The sequence below is a fragment of the Equus quagga genome, chromosome 2 (genome assembly GCF_021613505.1).
Source record: "Equus quagga isolate Etosha38 chromosome 2, UCLA_HA_Equagga_1.0, whole genome shotgun sequence".
In the NCBI taxonomy this organism is placed as follows: Eukaryota; Metazoa; Chordata; class Mammalia; order Perissodactyla; family Equidae; genus Equus; species Equus quagga.
In genome coordinates, this window is record NC_060268.1 from 70,407,243 (window position 1) to 70,422,223 (window position 14,981).

At 60.8% G+C, this 14,981-nt stretch overlaps 1 protein-coding gene across 4 annotated transcripts in view; it reads right to left on the reverse strand.

Annotated features, from left to right (window-relative positions):
• Positions 1 to 387: 387 nt before the first annotated feature.
• ADAMTS7 (ADAM metallopeptidase with thrombospondin type 1 motif 7) overlaps positions 388 to 14,981 on the reverse strand; it is a 46,561-nt gene continuing 31,967 nt past the window's right edge. For 3 of the 4 annotated variants that reach the window (XM_046652853.1, XM_046652854.1, XM_046652852.1), the window contains 12 exons: positions 14,603 to 14,736; positions 13,453 to 13,573; positions 11,975 to 12,219; positions 11,548 to 11,689; positions 8,999 to 9,125; positions 8,361 to 8,574; positions 6,627 to 8,033; positions 5,479 to 5,631; positions 4,836 to 5,009; positions 4,597 to 4,743; positions 3,389 to 3,551; positions 388 to 730 (listed from right to left, as the gene is read on the reverse strand). In XM_046652853.1, coding sequence (XP_046508809.1) covers positions 573 to 730; positions 3,389 to 3,551; positions 4,597 to 4,743; positions 4,836 to 5,009; positions 5,479 to 5,631; positions 6,627 to 8,033; positions 8,361 to 8,574; positions 8,999 to 9,125; positions 11,548 to 11,689; positions 11,975 to 12,219; positions 13,453 to 13,573; positions 14,603 to 14,736 — 3,185 coding nt within the window. In that variant the 3' untranslated portion in view covers positions 388 to 572. Of the gene's footprint in view, positions 731 to 3,388; positions 3,552 to 4,596; positions 4,744 to 4,835; positions 5,010 to 5,478; positions 5,632 to 6,626; positions 8,034 to 8,360; positions 8,575 to 8,998; positions 9,126 to 11,547; positions 11,690 to 11,974; positions 12,220 to 13,452; positions 13,574 to 14,602; positions 14,737 to 14,981 lie in introns of those variants that run through there. The other variant, XR_006887446.1, reaches the window with a different exon arrangement.

Below are 14,981 nucleotides of genomic sequence, written 5' to 3' on the forward strand. Positions count from 1 at the left end.
GTGCTGAGCAGCGGCATGAAGTAAGGGGTGTGGAAGGAGGGTGTGCGGGACCACTCCCCCGACCCCGGGCCTCTGCCAAGCTGTACCCCGTACCTAGAAAATCATCTTGCTGCCAGTTAGCCGACCCTCTGAGGCCCTGCACACACCTCCTCTAGGAAGCCATGCTCTGACTGCATTCTCAGCGCGCGTTCGTTTGCTCCTCCCACCCCTGACCTCCCCGAGGAGGAGCCGATGAAAAGATGCTTGTATGCTGGCGTTTCAGGCCGAGGATGGAGGTTGGGGGAGGAGTTTCTGACGACATTCCCCAGTCAAAGAAGCAGCCAGGCTCCGCTTTGAAACGGTAGATGCTCATTTATGTATAATAATAATAAATGTTACGCAAACTATTAGAATAAAAAAATACCTTTTCTGAGGAGACGGGGTCCCCAGCCTGCCGCGGGCAGGGGGGCGGGGTTAGCACCATTAGGGCGCGAGAGGCGGGGCTCCGCCGCAGCCCGTGGTGGGGCGCTGAGGTCCGTGTGTCGGTCGGTCTGTCTGTGCGTCCGTGCCCGGCCCTGGGGCCGGGGCGCGGGTCAGCGGCGGGCGGCCCGCTGATGGCCGCGGGAGGAGGCACCGCGGCCGGGCGGGGGACAGGAGCGGCAGCACTGCGTGCGGACGGCGGGCAGCTGGCAGCGGCCCAGCAGGCGCAGCGTCTCGCAGAAACTGAAGGACAGGCGATCCCGCTCGCAGCCTGGGGGCGGGGCGGGGCGGGTCAGGGCCGGGGGGCGGGGGGCGGGGCACCCACGACCGGCTCCCGCGCCTGCGCCAGACTGGAGCGGCTTCTCTGGGATTTTACCTGGGCGTCTGCTCTCCCCCCATCAGCCTTAAGGAGACTTCTGCAGTGGCCCCCTGCTTCTGGAGGGGCTCCCCAGGGTCTGGAGTTGCAGGTCTCCAGCTGTTGCTATCCCTGTCCCACCTGCCCTTGGCCTAGGCCCCCTGCAGGACACTGGAGAAGGGGCACTGCTGGGCTCAGGTTACCAGAGGAAAGGCCCTGAGACCCCACCCGTGACGGCTCCAGGTGCTCAAGAGAAGCAGAAGAGCCTGCCACCTCTCTCCATCCCTGCTCACCCTTGGTGCCTGGACAGGTCCTGGCACACAGCTGAAGTCCCAGATGCCTCCAGCCAGCCTGCAATGCCCTTTGCCCCCACCCCTGCCACTTCACTCTGCCCAAGCGCACATGTCCTGCCAGACCACCATGACCCCCTGCAGCCACACGGGCTGTACTCAGACTCAGCTTCCGGGTCACAGACCAGAACAGTCTCATCAGCAAGCCCAGGCCCAGAGGCCTAGAGAAAGTGGGTATGACGGAGCCATAGAGCCCCTCAGCAGAACCCAGGCCTCCTGGGGAGGGACCGAGAGAGGATGAAGGCTGTGGTGGCTTGTCTGGGGCTGAGGCTTGGCTGGCCCTCCTGCCCTGTGCTTATCAGAGCCATTTGGGGAAGTGGCTTGCTTCCAGCCTCCTGGCCTTGCTCCCTCTGCCACTGACAGTCCCCAGCTGCCGCCCAGGCCCTGCTCACTCCAGCAGACATCCAGGGTAAGGAGGAACAGGGAGGCAACAGACGTCCCTGGGCCTGGGACATCCCCGGCCTAGCAAAGGACACAAGGCAGCAGGCAGGCTCCTCCACCCACGCTTCAGGCAGCACTCTGAGCTACATGTCTGTAGACGTGCATCTTCTTCCTGCTGTGTGACCTCAGGCAAGCTTCTTAACCTCTCAGGGGGCCCCATTTCCCTCCTGTGTCAATACCCCTGACCTCCACAGGCCAACGGATGTGGCCATGCTATGTCAGCTGCCTCACTGCAGTAACCACACACCCTGGAGCTTCCGGGCTTTCCAAATATCCTGCCATACAGCCCTGCAAACCATCAAAACATCCTGGGGACTCCAGGTCTCAGCGTCCAAGTCTCCTCCATGGCTGGTCTCCACCCTTGAACTCCTCACTTGGGATGGCTCATGGTTTGGTCATCTAACCACCCCCCACAATCCCCTCCCTGCAGCCCACCCCAATCCCCAGGAGACCTGGCAAGCCCAGAACCTCCTGGGCCAGGCCTGTCCTTGGGTCTAGGCCCCAAAGGCCTCAGATCCCATCCTCTCCCACCGTCTGGCCCTCACCATCTTGGACCATAGCTGCCCAACTCCCCACTGGCCCTGAGCCTAGCATGAGGGGCAGAGAGGAGCCATGGCCCACCTTTGCCCCAAAGGCAAACACTGTGGCACCAGCAGCCAGCTCAGGGCCATGTGCAGCGGGCTCTCTGAGATGATGGTTGGATGAATGCAGAGGGCAGGGCGAGGGCAGCCGCAGGGTGGGTGGCCTGGGCAGCAAGGCATGGCAGTGAGTACTCTGGGCCTGGACAAGGGCTGCCAAGGAGCCAGCCACTGGTAAAGGCAGATTGGGGCAAATCCCTGGAGGCCCTGAATGCCATCCTGAGGGTCACTGACTCCATCCTAGGGGCAGGGGGCAGACAGCTGATAGGCATAGGAGCTGCTGGGTTCTCTCGAGAGACAGAGAAGGCCCTAGGCTGTCTTCCTGACCTCACAATGGAGCATGACAGTGGCTGTGAGGGAGAGGAGGAAGCCAGCCTTCCCTAAGCACCTCCTGGGCCCTTCATCCCAACATCTCATTTGTTTTCCCCACCCCACCCCCAAAGTCGGGGCTTATCAGCCCCTTTGTGCACAAGAAGTGGAGGCCCAGAGGAAATGGAGCCCAAGGCCACAGCTGGTGAGGGAATCCTAGGTATGACTCCAGGGCCATAGTTCCCACGGTGCTCGGCACTGCTGGGGGGCGCCTGGGGCTGCAGGAAGGAAGTCTGTGTGTGTGTCCAGAGTGATCTCTGGCTTAGCCCCTTCCTCCAGGAGGACCTAGCCGGCCAGGAAGCTGCCAGCTGCTGGGAGTTGGCAGGAGCCTGGGCGGGAGGCCCCTTCCTGGGGTTACAGTGCTCATTCTGGGCAGTCCTCCTCTGGCCAGGAAATGGACAGGCCAGAGCTCGGGTTGGGGGCTCCCCCCAGGCCTGGTCTCCACACAGACTTGGGGACATCCCTGTCCTTATTCTGGGAGATAATTGAGACCCAGAGGGAGAAAGAGCTTGCCCAAGGTCACACAACAACTTGGGGGCTAAGGCTGCTGCCTCCACACTTCCCCTGAGCTGGAGAAAGCTGCCTGCGGGCTGCCCACAGGGCTGCGCTCCCCTTGGCTCGGATCCCGGCACAGCCCCAGCTTCTATGTGGTACCCTGTGGCCTCATAATTATTGGTCAGCCAGTGCTTGAGGGGCAACGGTTTGATGGTTCCCATGTCCCCATTGTCCTTCCCATCCCCGCAGCCCCAGCAGAGAGCTGGGGTAGGGGCACTCACGTGGCGGCTCCTCCAGCTCACAGTCCTGGGTGCCACACGGCCGGGAATTCTCGGGCCAGGCCTCATGGCCACAGTGGTCACTGTCTTCCTCGGGCAGCCCTGTCTGGGTGTTGACACACTTCACCAGGCGCCGCTGGACACCACCACCGCATGGGGCTGAGCACTGTGGAGTGCAGGAGAAGGGGTAAGTATCCCGCTGGCCAGCCCTTGCAATGGGGATCGGGTAGCCCCTGGGCAGCCGCCTCCTCTGCTAGGAAGCCGGCCCTGCCTAATGGGCCTCTCTCTGCTCCCAGCACCCCCACGCCTTAGAGGCTCTGGCATCGCCAGAGCCCACCAGGTGCTCACTTGCAGGAGCTGAACCTGCCAGGGGACAGAGGGGGCTTGACAGAGGCAGGGAAAGCTGCCGCCCCACACAGGCTGGAAGATGCCGGAAAGGCCTGCGCAGGGGCTCTGGGGCTGGAGGACTTGCTGCAGCCCATAGGCTGCGTGAGGGAGGAGGCAGAAAGCTTCTCAGCCAGGGCCCACCACCGGCAAGTCAGGCTTGTTCTTATCAGTTGAGGTCTGATGTTTCTAAAAAACCCTAAAAATAAGTTTAATCTGTGCCCATGTTGTGCCAGGCCCTGTGCTCAGTACTCCATTGTGTGACTTCACTTAACCTTCACAACCCCTTTCCAGATGAGAAAACAGAGGCCTGGACAGGTGAAGCAGGCTGCCCAGAGTCACTCAGCTGCCAGTGGGACAAAGACAGGTTCTCAAACCTCTGAGCTCCAAACAGGCCAGGCAGGCAGGCGTCCTGCCCACCCTGAGGCCTCGCTGGCCACTCTCCCACCCCTTCTGCCACTCTGACCTTTGCTGGGTTCCTGGAGCCCCCCATGTCCGTCGTTCCTGCCCCAGCACTTCGCCCTTGCTGTTCCCCTTAAAACCCTCCTTTGCATCACTGCCTTCTCCAGGTCCCAGCTCTAAACTCCCCTTTTCACGCCTTCCCTGACATCACAACACATCCATTTTTTGTTTTTAGTCGATTTCCCCGTGGCAGGCCGTAAGCTCCAGCAGGGTGGGGACCTCGTCTCGTCATCACTGTATCTGCAGTGACTACAGAGAACCTGGCACACAGAACACTCAACAATTCCTTCTCAAGTGGACAAAGGACTGATCAGCGCCTGCTGAACACCTGTCTGCCCTCCACACGCCCCTCCCCAGCCACTCACCCGGCCCCACGGCCCCACCACCCACTGTGTACAGGGGTGGGTGTTGCAGGGCCGCGTGGTGTTGGGCTTCAATGCCTCCTCGCAGAGGCCCGGCTCCGGGCAGGTCACCAGACGCTGCTGTTCACCACCGCCACAGGCCTCGGAGCACTGGGAGAGCAAGATGGGCAGGGACAGGGGTCAGGGCAAGGCCAGAGTCTGAGGATGCCCCCCTACTCCCATCCCAGAGCCCCAGGCCTCACCTCCCTCCAGGAAGAGATGTACCAGCTAAGGCAGGGCTGGGCCCCACAGGGCCGGCGGGTGGGTGGCTTGGCAGGCCCCGGCTGGCAGTGGAAGGGCCGCAGCGGCCGGAGGTCTTGTGTGTCCACACACTGCACATCCCGCATGGAGGACCCTCCACCGCAGCTGCGGGAGCACTGAAGGCAGGGAGATTTGTGTGGGCACACGGCGATGTGCATGCACACGCATAACCCAGTGAGGGGTGTGGGAGAGCAGGCAGTGGACCACCCCAGGGCCAAGAGCAAGTCCCTAAAGAGTCCCAGGCCAGCCATGGGCAGCAGGCAGGGAGGCCAGGGACTGCCACAGGATGGGACAGATGGAGAGAGAGGAATACAGGAGAGCTGGTGACAGTGAAATCCCGAGGGGAATGGAAAGTAAACAGAAAAGGATAGAGCCAACAAGAGAAGCAGCTCAGAGCAGGTCAAACCAAACCAGGATGAAAAGATTTGAAAGTGACTTGGAATTAAATATGAGAAAGTCCAAAGACAGGCCGCACAGAGCCCTGCCCCCTCACTGGTGGCTGCAGCTGATCCCACAACACAGGCCAAGGGCCCCAGGGCTCCACCCCGCACCCCGAGGCTGCCTGCTTTTTCCGTCCTCACACACCTTGCTCCAGTTGCCCGAGTGCCAGGCGGCACAGGGCCGCAGGTGGCAGCGGCGGGCAGGCTGGGGCCGGCCAGCCGGGGCACAGTCCTCTTCCTGGCCGGAGCTGCAGCGCACAGACCTCCAGACAGCACCCAGGCCGCAGGTGGTGGAGCACTGGGGCAGGGGGCACAGAGGCCATGAGGGCGAAGCAGATCCCCCCACAGCAGGGGACTGCCCATCAAGGGGAGTGGGATCTCAGCAGAGCCGGGACCTCTCTTCTGGGCCTTGGTTTCTTCATCTGCAAAATGGGTACTTCCACCTCCCTCCCAAGGAGACCGTGAGGACAAAAAGTCAAATCCCCCTAGCCACCAACTGTCCCTGCTCACAGGGGACAAAGGTGAGGGGACCCAGCTGTCCTGGCAAGGCTCACTCCTTCCCAGAATCACTTGGGAAAGAAGGCTGGGTTCCTCACTGGGCCTCAGCTTGTCCTTCTCCAACCCTAAATTAGGGATCTGAACAGAAAGAGCTCACTTCTCCTACAGTGACAATCTGGGGGTGCTGGGTTGGGGGGTCACAGGCCAGCTACTTTCCATGTAGTTCAGACCCTTGCAGGCCCTGACAAAGCAGGTTGGAGCCGCTGAGGGGAAGACAGGTGGTAAGGGCCTGAGCCACACCAGGAGGAGCCAGGTGGAGCCTTGGGTAACCCTGCTGGGCCCCAGGGGACAGTGGGAGGAGGCTTCTCCACCAACACAGCTGCCTGGGGTAAGCACCCTGTCCCTGGGAGCATGCAAACCAGAGTATGAAAGAGACGTTCCTCCTGGCTGCCCCTCATTAGTACCTGCTCCCTGTGCTGCTCAGGAACGGGCCCCTGGGGACTCCAGAGACACAAGCAGATGGACCCCCTCACCCTACCCCCACTGCTCAGATGGGAAACTGAGGCCTGACACGGCAGACTGACCCCAGGGGTACATGGAGGGCAGTATGACACCCTGGACAATGCTCCTCCCACCCACCACTGGCTGTCAGTTCCCTAATCCTAGGATCCCCAGCACCCCAGGAGGCAGAACAGACAGGGCTTTTGTCCTGCTCTGCTCATTTTCAGATGAGGAGACTGAGCCAGCGAGGTCCTGCTCAGACCCCCAACCTACCCTGACCCCTGCACCACTTGCCTGGCTCCAGTTTCCTACTTCCCAGCTGGCATTCTTGGCAGGCAGCAGGTCCATGTGGGGCCCCTCCTCGGCCAGGCTGGGGTCCAGAGGCTGGGCCTCAGGGGCTCTGATGCTGTTGGCCAGACTGTCCTGAGCTGGTGTGGAGAGGAGCACAGAGCTTGGGGGTACCTCAGGGCTGGGGGACTCAGGCTGGCCTAAGGGTCCCGGGCTCAGGGCAGTTACCCAAGGCGTGTGCCCTAGGCCAGTCGGGGCCGTCAGAAGGAAGGTCCCTGGCACTGCCAGGGTCTGCAAGTCCTGTGGGGCCAGTCCTGGGGTTGAAAGCGTGGGAGTCCCCAGCTCCAGGGGGCTGTCCCTGCCCCAGGTCTCTGGCAGAGCAGCTGTGGGAGGAGGAGGGAGAGAAGCTCCCCTGACAGTGGGCCACAGCTCACTGTCCACAGGCACCAGGCCACTCTCCAGAGCTGGTTCCCAGGCCACGGTCCCACCTGTCCACAGCTCTACCATGTCAGGACTGGGAGAGGAGTGGGTGGTGCTGATGGAGGACAAAGGGGGCCACGTGGGGCTGGGTCTCTGGGGCAGGTGGGGCACTCTGCCGCCAAAGGCCCCCTCATTGTCCTCAGAAACCTCATTGGTCCTCTCCCACCATGGAGGGGGCGGCTGGCTCTGGCTCTCCTCTCTTCCCAGGAACTTGTTTTGGCTCCCAGGGGCAGCAGGTGTCTCCATACCGACTGAAGTGGAGGGCCAGGGTAAGCTGGGGGCCCCAAGGTCTGGGGCCCCAGTGTGGGCTTCCTCCTCAGACAAGAAATTGACCAAAGGGTTCCCGGGACCCTGCTCCGAGGGGGTGGATAGAGAGTAGCCAACCTGGCTGGGCCAAGGGGCAGGAAACCAATCTCCCAGTGCCCCCTCCTCCTCAGTCCCAGGAGGCTCTACGGCAGGCGTGGGGGTGCCCACAGGGGGCTCAGTGGGACTGCTTGGGGGTGGGGGCATCCAATCCTCTGTGCCCACCAGGTCTGGGTCAGGCTCCTCGAAAGGCCTGTAGGACAAGTCCTCGTGGAAATTAATGAAATTGTAGTCATAGTAGAAGTCGTCAACGAACACTGGCCCCAGTGGGCCGGGTGCAGAGTCCTCCTCCTCCAGGGCGTTGCCCATGCTGGTGGGCTCAGGCGACGAGGGAGGTGGAGGACGTGGGGTCAGGCGGCGGGGCAGGAAGTCGACCTCATTGAAGAGCTCCTGGCTGGAGAAGCCGCTGCCCGAGCCTTCAGGGCCCAGCGTGTCCAGGGCCCGCAGGCAGGGCGGCAAAGGGCAGGTGGTCTCAATTGCTGGTCGCTGGGTCTCATCACAGGGGACACCAGTGTCGTTGGTGCAGAGGACACTTCGGTGCTGAGTGCCTGCCCCACATGTCACTGAGCACTACAGGGGAGCCAGGATGAGGGGTTCAGGTGGGGAGAAGCTGGGGCATGGCAGGGTACCCTGCCCACTGCTGGATGTCAGAGTGGCAGAGGCCTCAGCCAGCCCTCTCTGGCCCTGCCCAGCTGGAGACCATGGCTTGTGGCCATGCCTTGCCAGGGCATCCTTGTCCCTGAGGCTTTGGGGACAGGAGATGGACCTAGAATGCCCCAGCCTCCCTCCCACCATGGCACCCGGCAGTAAGGGCTCCCTGAAGGCTGTCTCTGCCTCCCTGTAGCCAAAGATGGACAGTGGAGCTGGGAGCGGGCCCCCTCCCATCCTGACACTTACCTGAGACCAGTTCCCCACGGCCCAGGTGGCAGGACAGGGCACATCCCGGTTGCAAGGGGTTTCGGCAGGGGGCCGGGGAAGGTGTTCACATGCAGGTGGCTCCAGGGCGCTCTGCTCATCCAGCCCCACGCTGCGGATGCAGAGCACAGCCCTGCGGGAGAGGCCCCGGGGCCCACAGGAGCTGGAGCACCGCTGCCACTCACCTGCCCACCACCTGCAGGGGCACACATGTGGCATCAGCATGGGGATGGCTGGACTGCCAGGCATGCAGGCTTCAGCAGGCTCAGGTCTAAGCCGATGGGACATTTCCCCAGAGCTCCAAGCCCAGGTTGGCACCCTGGACCCCGAAGCCCAGTGACAGAGCTCAGGCCCCTTTGCTCCTGCCACCCTCACTCCAGGGGGACCCAAGCAAGACCTGAGGCCTGAGTTCACATCCAGGGATCCAAACACGAGTGACCAGGGATGTCCCAGGCTGGGGTGGGGGGCAACCAGAGGCTGGGGCTTCAACCTTGGGAAGAGAGGCCAAGAGCCCGGCTCCCTCTGCTCCTCCCAGGGGCTGCCTGATGTAGGGCCCACAGCAGGACCAGGACACCTGGGAGACAGGAGCCTGGTGGGCGCAGCAGTCAGGGGGTGCTCACCGGGCGGGGCAGGGCTCCTCACTGCACTTCCTGTGGCGGTCATCGGGCCGGCCCAGGGGGTCACAGTGCCTCTCGTCCACGGGCCCAGCCTGCTTCTCTGTGCAGTAAACGCTCTGCCTCTGCATGCCTGGGGGGCCATGGGGGCTCAGCCTGGACCTGGCACCAGGGTGCCCCTTCCCAAGCTTCCTTGCACCCAAAGACACAGCCACCCCCACTCTGCTCAGAACCCTCCCAGAACAGGGCCTCACTGCCTTTGTCCGGATGAAGGCAGGCCCCCACTGCCCCTCCTCACTGGCCTCCTGGCCTTCAGTCCCGCCCCTGGGGAGGCAGCAAAGTCTGGAGGTTCAGTGAGCTGGGAGGACTTGGGCAGCTCCCTTGGCTTCTCTGAACCTTGGTGTCCTCATCTGTAAATGGGAGTAATGACAACACCTGCCTTGGAAGCCCAACTGTGAGGATAATGTGTGGTCACGAATGTGCAGGCTCAGCCTGTGCTGGGCACATGGTTCAGAGCTCAACAAGGGCCAGCTGCTGCTGGCATCCAACTCCAACCCCAGCCTAAGCACCACCTCCACTGTCCACACCCCGCACAACAGGGTCAGTGCCCAGAAAAAGACTGAGGAAAATCATCAGAGCACCCAGCTAGGGGTTCCTCTCCTGCCCTGTAGCCCCACTCCCTGCCCCGACACTACTTTTGTTAGTGTTCCTGTCCTTCACACCCTCTGCCACTGTCTGCCTCTGGGCCTTTGCACGGCTGTGCTCTTCACATTCAATGTGCACTCCCACACTGCCTGTGGAGGCCCAGCGGCAAGACCAATTCTAGAAGGCTCTGCCTTCACCCTGTTCCCCACTTAGCCTAGAACAGCACATTGCCCCTGCCCTGAGCCCCCAGTCCTGTGTCTACCCCCATCCTTCCTTACTAACAGAATTTTGACTGTATTCAAGGTAACACTGGACCTGCTGCTGAAAACACTCCCCATCACAGTCCCCTTGCAGCTACCAGGGTCTGGGACACAGTCCTGTCAGAGCGAAAAAGGCAAGAGTCCCTTGCCAGGAGCCAGCCCTTTGCCCCTTCTGCTTCCTGCCTAGAACACGGCAAGAGGCCTAGAGGGAGGATGCTGTCTTGTGACACGCATGGTGGGGAAAGCAGAGCTGAGAGGGAGACAGGTCCTGGGTCCCTAAAGGCACTGCAGGCCGTCCCACCAGCCTGGACTGTGCAGCTTGGGACTTCCATCCACTGGAGACAAATAAACCCTCATCTGCTCCAGCCACCACTCGTCAGGATCCTGCTACTTGGTACCCAAGACATTCCTAATCCGTCCACCTGTGAAGCAACCAAGCCGCTGAAAGACAATCCCCAATGTCCAGTTCAGCAAGTGGATTTGTTTTCACATTTGTAAATCTAAGGACACTTCTAGGGGATAGGATGCTTTTAATAGCTCTTGAAGATTTTTGCCAAGTATTAGTGGATCATTTTGTCATCATAATAGCATTTTAAGGAATGTTCAAATGTCTCTTCCCAGATTCCCTAGACACTGACATCCCTGGACACTAAGGGGTAGAGGGGTGGCGGGAGACTGAAGGAGCCATGGGGCAGAGGGTGAGAGTTAGTCAAATTATTATACATTTTATAAAGCGTTAAAAGAAATAAGTGAGGGGCCAGCCCAGTGGCACAGCAGGTAAGTTCGCACGCTCTGCTTTGGCAGCCTGGGGTTTTCGGCTTCAGATCCTGGGAGCAGACATACACACCATTCACTAAGCCACACTGTGGTGGTGTCCCACATAGAAAATAGAGGAAGACTGGCACAGACGTTAGCTCAGGGACAATCTTCCTCACCAAAAAAAATAAAAATAAGTGAATGTGGTGAATGGGCCATTGGGCTCAGAGGCTCAGAGCTGGGGTGGGAAGATCCTTGTCACATCCCAGCTCCCTCCTCCTGTCCCTGCTGCATTGCTCTTGTTCCTCGTCTTCCTCCTCTCTGGAGAGGCTCTCCTGGGGCAGTATGCCAGGGAGCCTCAGACTCTGGGCCTCTCAGGAGGGTCTGGGAGGGCTCCAGGGAGGACGGGGTCCCTGGGCAGCCCGTCTGTGGCAGGAGCTGGGGGAGGGGGAGGAGGAGGAGCCCAACCTGCACCACACCCAGCCCACAGGGTATGTGGGGGGCTTCAGGTAAGGCTCTGGGAATATGAAAGGGTCAGGTCTCCAGTATGGAGCAGAAACGTAGGCACAGGACCTGCCAGAGCTGAGCAATGAGAAAGAAAGTGAGAGGTAGCCGGTGCCTCTGTGGGGAGAATGCCCACAGCGGAGACACACTGAGAGCTCACCATGTGCCAGGTACCATGCCTGCCTCATCTCATTTACTCTCCCAATGCCGTACAAGACAGGGCTGTTGCAAGCCCCATTTTATAGATGGGGAAATTGAGGTCCAGAGAAGCAACATTCCAAGCTCACGGTGGCCCAGCAAATAAGCAGTGAGCTGGAGGCTGAAGCCAGGGGTCCCTGCCCAGAGACAAGGGCCCTGCTGGGCAGCAGCTGTGCCCACCCCTCTCCTCACCTGTGCCACAGGTGACTGTGCACTTGGTCCAGGGCCCATAGTGCCAGGAGAACTCAGGCAGCTGGACCTGACCGTGGCCATCCGCCTCCCTGTGGATGGTGTACTCATAGCGCACCCCGGGGTTGCTCTCCTGGAACAGCAGCTGGGGCAGGCAGGTGGGGGGGCCCTGTGAGTATGAGGGATCCTCTCCATCCACCCGGGACCTGCCACCCAGAGTAACCATCCTAAAGGAGCTGATCCCTGCCACCTCTGGGGACCTGGGGCTACCCCACAGGGCTGTTTTAGAGATGGGGAACCCAAGGCAGAGGGCCCAGCAGTAGGGCCAGGCCCAGAGCCAGGCCCCATGACTGCCTCAGGGCTCATTCCTGCCCTGGGGGCCCGGAGCCCGCAAGCTCCACCCCCTGCCTGGGCCTCGGGAGGCAGGCACCTGGATCCAGACAGGCTCATCGGTGGGACCCGGGGACGTGAGGTTCTCCCAGTTGCCCGTGCGTGCGTATGTGAAGGTGGTGCCCGCCACCTCGTAGTCCCCGTTCCATTGGATGGTCCAGCCACCATTGAGGAAGTACTTATCCGGGTCCTCGCTCCGCAGGGCCAGGAAGTTGGCAGCCTCAGCCACCTCCTCAATGCGGATCTCACGAGCGCCGGCTGGGATCAGCCCCACGTCCACATACCCTGTGGGCCGGGGGAGGTGCAGAGGTTGTGCACAGAGGGAAGCGGGCTGGCTCCCCACCTTCTCTCACCTTTCTTCCCACTTGCTCCTGCCTGCCGATGCCAAAGACTCCACCATTAGCTGACGATTTGGAGCTCTCCCGAAAGACAGACCTTGGATCGGTCCCAGGTCACCAAACCCTCAGAAGAGCTCCTCAAATCCCAGCCCATGCCGTCTCCTGGAGACCTTAGCTGGTCTCCCTGTCACAAGGCTGGCCCATCCCCTACGCTTGGGGCGAGCAAGACCTTTCTGAAACACCAAGTTGACTGGGCCTCTCCCCGGGGACATCCTCCTCACTCCTGCACAGCCCGTGTTTGGCGTTCCACTTGAGGAGCGCCCACCATGGGCCTGGCCTTACTCTAGGCTCTTTGCCCCGTGACAGAGGTACAGCTGTTATCTCCACCTCACAAATAAGAAACTGAGGCCCAGAGAGGTTAAGTCACTTGCCTGAAGGTTCTGCTCGGATATGAATCAGGCTCCATGGTCTGAGCTTTAACCACCATGCCAGAGTGCATCTCTGGGGTGACAGCTAAGCTTCTTGCCTAGCATTCAAGGCCCCATCTCCCTCACAGGTCCCCAGACACAGCATACGCCTTCTCGCCTCCAGGCTTTGTTGTCACAAGCTCTCTCCTCCTCTGGAATGCCTCGCCCCATCTCATCTGCATCTTTTAGGATTCAGCTCAACATCCACCTCCTACAGAAGTCTTTCCTGACCTCCGGGGTCAGGAGCTTCTTCCTCAGTGGTTCACAGCCCTCTAGGCCTCCCTCCACTGTATCTGTCATGCTACAAGGTTCTGTCACTCTGTCAGACTGTGAGCTCTTCATCTCCATGTTGCTTTCACCTAGCACACAGTCAGCACTTAAGCAATGTATGCAAAATACGCCCCAAGGTGGGGGAGTGGAGCTGGTGGGTCTCTGAAGCTTCGTAAGAAGACAGTAACCCTCTGAAAGGGCTGAGGGCCACTTGTAAGCCTGATGGGCCCAGGCTGGGGTCCCTGGGGCAGGACTATGAGGGCCGGTCTCTGCACCTGGGCCAAGGTGCCCCAACTCCTGCGAGGACCCTGGACCAAGCAAGGCAGCTTCCCTGCTTCCCATCTCTAGCCTGGGTGGGGACAATGTGGGCGGAGATCAGGAAGATCAGGAAGGACCACCAGGTTAAAAGCACCCTGCCCCTCGCCAGTGGTCCCAGTCCGTACCGAGGCCCTCAGCTTCCTCGAAGGTCCCGCTCACAGTGTGACAGGTGGAGCCGTTGCCGTGGCACACACCACAGCGGTCCTCGACAGCACCCGAGTCAATCTCCAAGTCGCAGCCCACATTCTGCAACAGACGAGGAGGGGAGGCCCCTGGTGCTGGGCTACTGGCCACCAGTTCTCGGGCCCCAGCCGCAGGGGCCTGCCCAAGTCGGGAGGAGAGAGCTCAGGGCAGGGAGCAGGACCTCACTCTGGGCCCTGCCCCACCCCAGTTGTGCCCTCTGACCCCAGGTGAACCCCTCTGCCTCTCTGAGCCTCAGTTTCCTCCCATGTGAAAAGGGGGAGATCAATCTGTGCCATAAAGGCGTGTTTGTTGGGAGATCACATGAGAAAGAGATGGGAAAAGTTTCATCAAAGGCTACAGGAGGCAGGGGAGCTGGCACACCACGGGCTCCTGACCAGTGTGGACAGGAATTTCCCAGAAACAGGAATCAATGTCCAAGGCACTGGGGGTTAGCACCTCCCTGCTGGTCCTCCTCTGAGCCCAGGCCTTTACGCCCCTGGCCTCATTTCCCAGGAGCAGGGGCAAGAAAGTGGCTGGGCTGTTTTGTTGAGTGGGGAGGAAAAGCTACTGCTGTTGCCAGAAATAAGAATAAGAATTGCTAGCAAATACTGATACATAGCATCCTTGGCCAGGCTCTGAGCCCTGCCTCACCCATAACCACCTGTTAAATGACCTCATTTAACCTTGTGACATGGACAAGGATCGTCTCCTTTCTACAGCAGAGGAAACCATTGCCTGGAGTCATCCAACCAGCAGGAGGTCGAGCCACAGCCTAGACTCTGGTTTCTGGCTGGGGCTGTGCCGGCAGGCAAGCATGCACGGAGAAGCCAGTGGCAGGGATGAGGGAGGAAGACCACCAGCAGAGGCACAGGCTGGGGGTGTGAGGACCAACTGTGCAGGCTCCAGTGCCAGCAGGAGTGGCGGGGTCTGTGCTGACAGGTGACCAACAAAAGGTTCCACTAACAGAGTTGGCAAGACCAATGGAACAGCCTGAGATGGGTGGCCAAAGGAGGGCCAGGAGGACCCAGAGGAGGACCACCAGGGGGCTGAGGACAGGCGGTGCTGGGAGACCCTCTTCCTATCCAGGCACACCTTGCAGATACCGTTGATGCAGAGGTCACGGCTGGCCTGGCCCTGGTGGCAGGGTGTGCCGTCGACCACCGCGTCCCGCAGCTTCTCAGCAAAGTATTCGTTCGAGGGCCGGCAGTGCAGCTCGCAGGGGTTCACTGGGGGCCCAAGAGGAGGAGCCATGAGGCACAGCCAGGGCAGGAGTCATGGAGGCCACTGGGATGATTGCCTCCATGACCCGCAGCAATGGCAGACCAATGGCTCCCAAGCAATCCAAACGTGCTGAAGGCTCCAGCTGAGCTAGTGGCTATCTGCAAGCCCGCAGACGGGGAGCCGGGAGGGCAGTGCAGAGCAGCCCAGGGCTGGGGTGGGGAGTGGGCCTCCTGTCTGTATCACTGGGTAA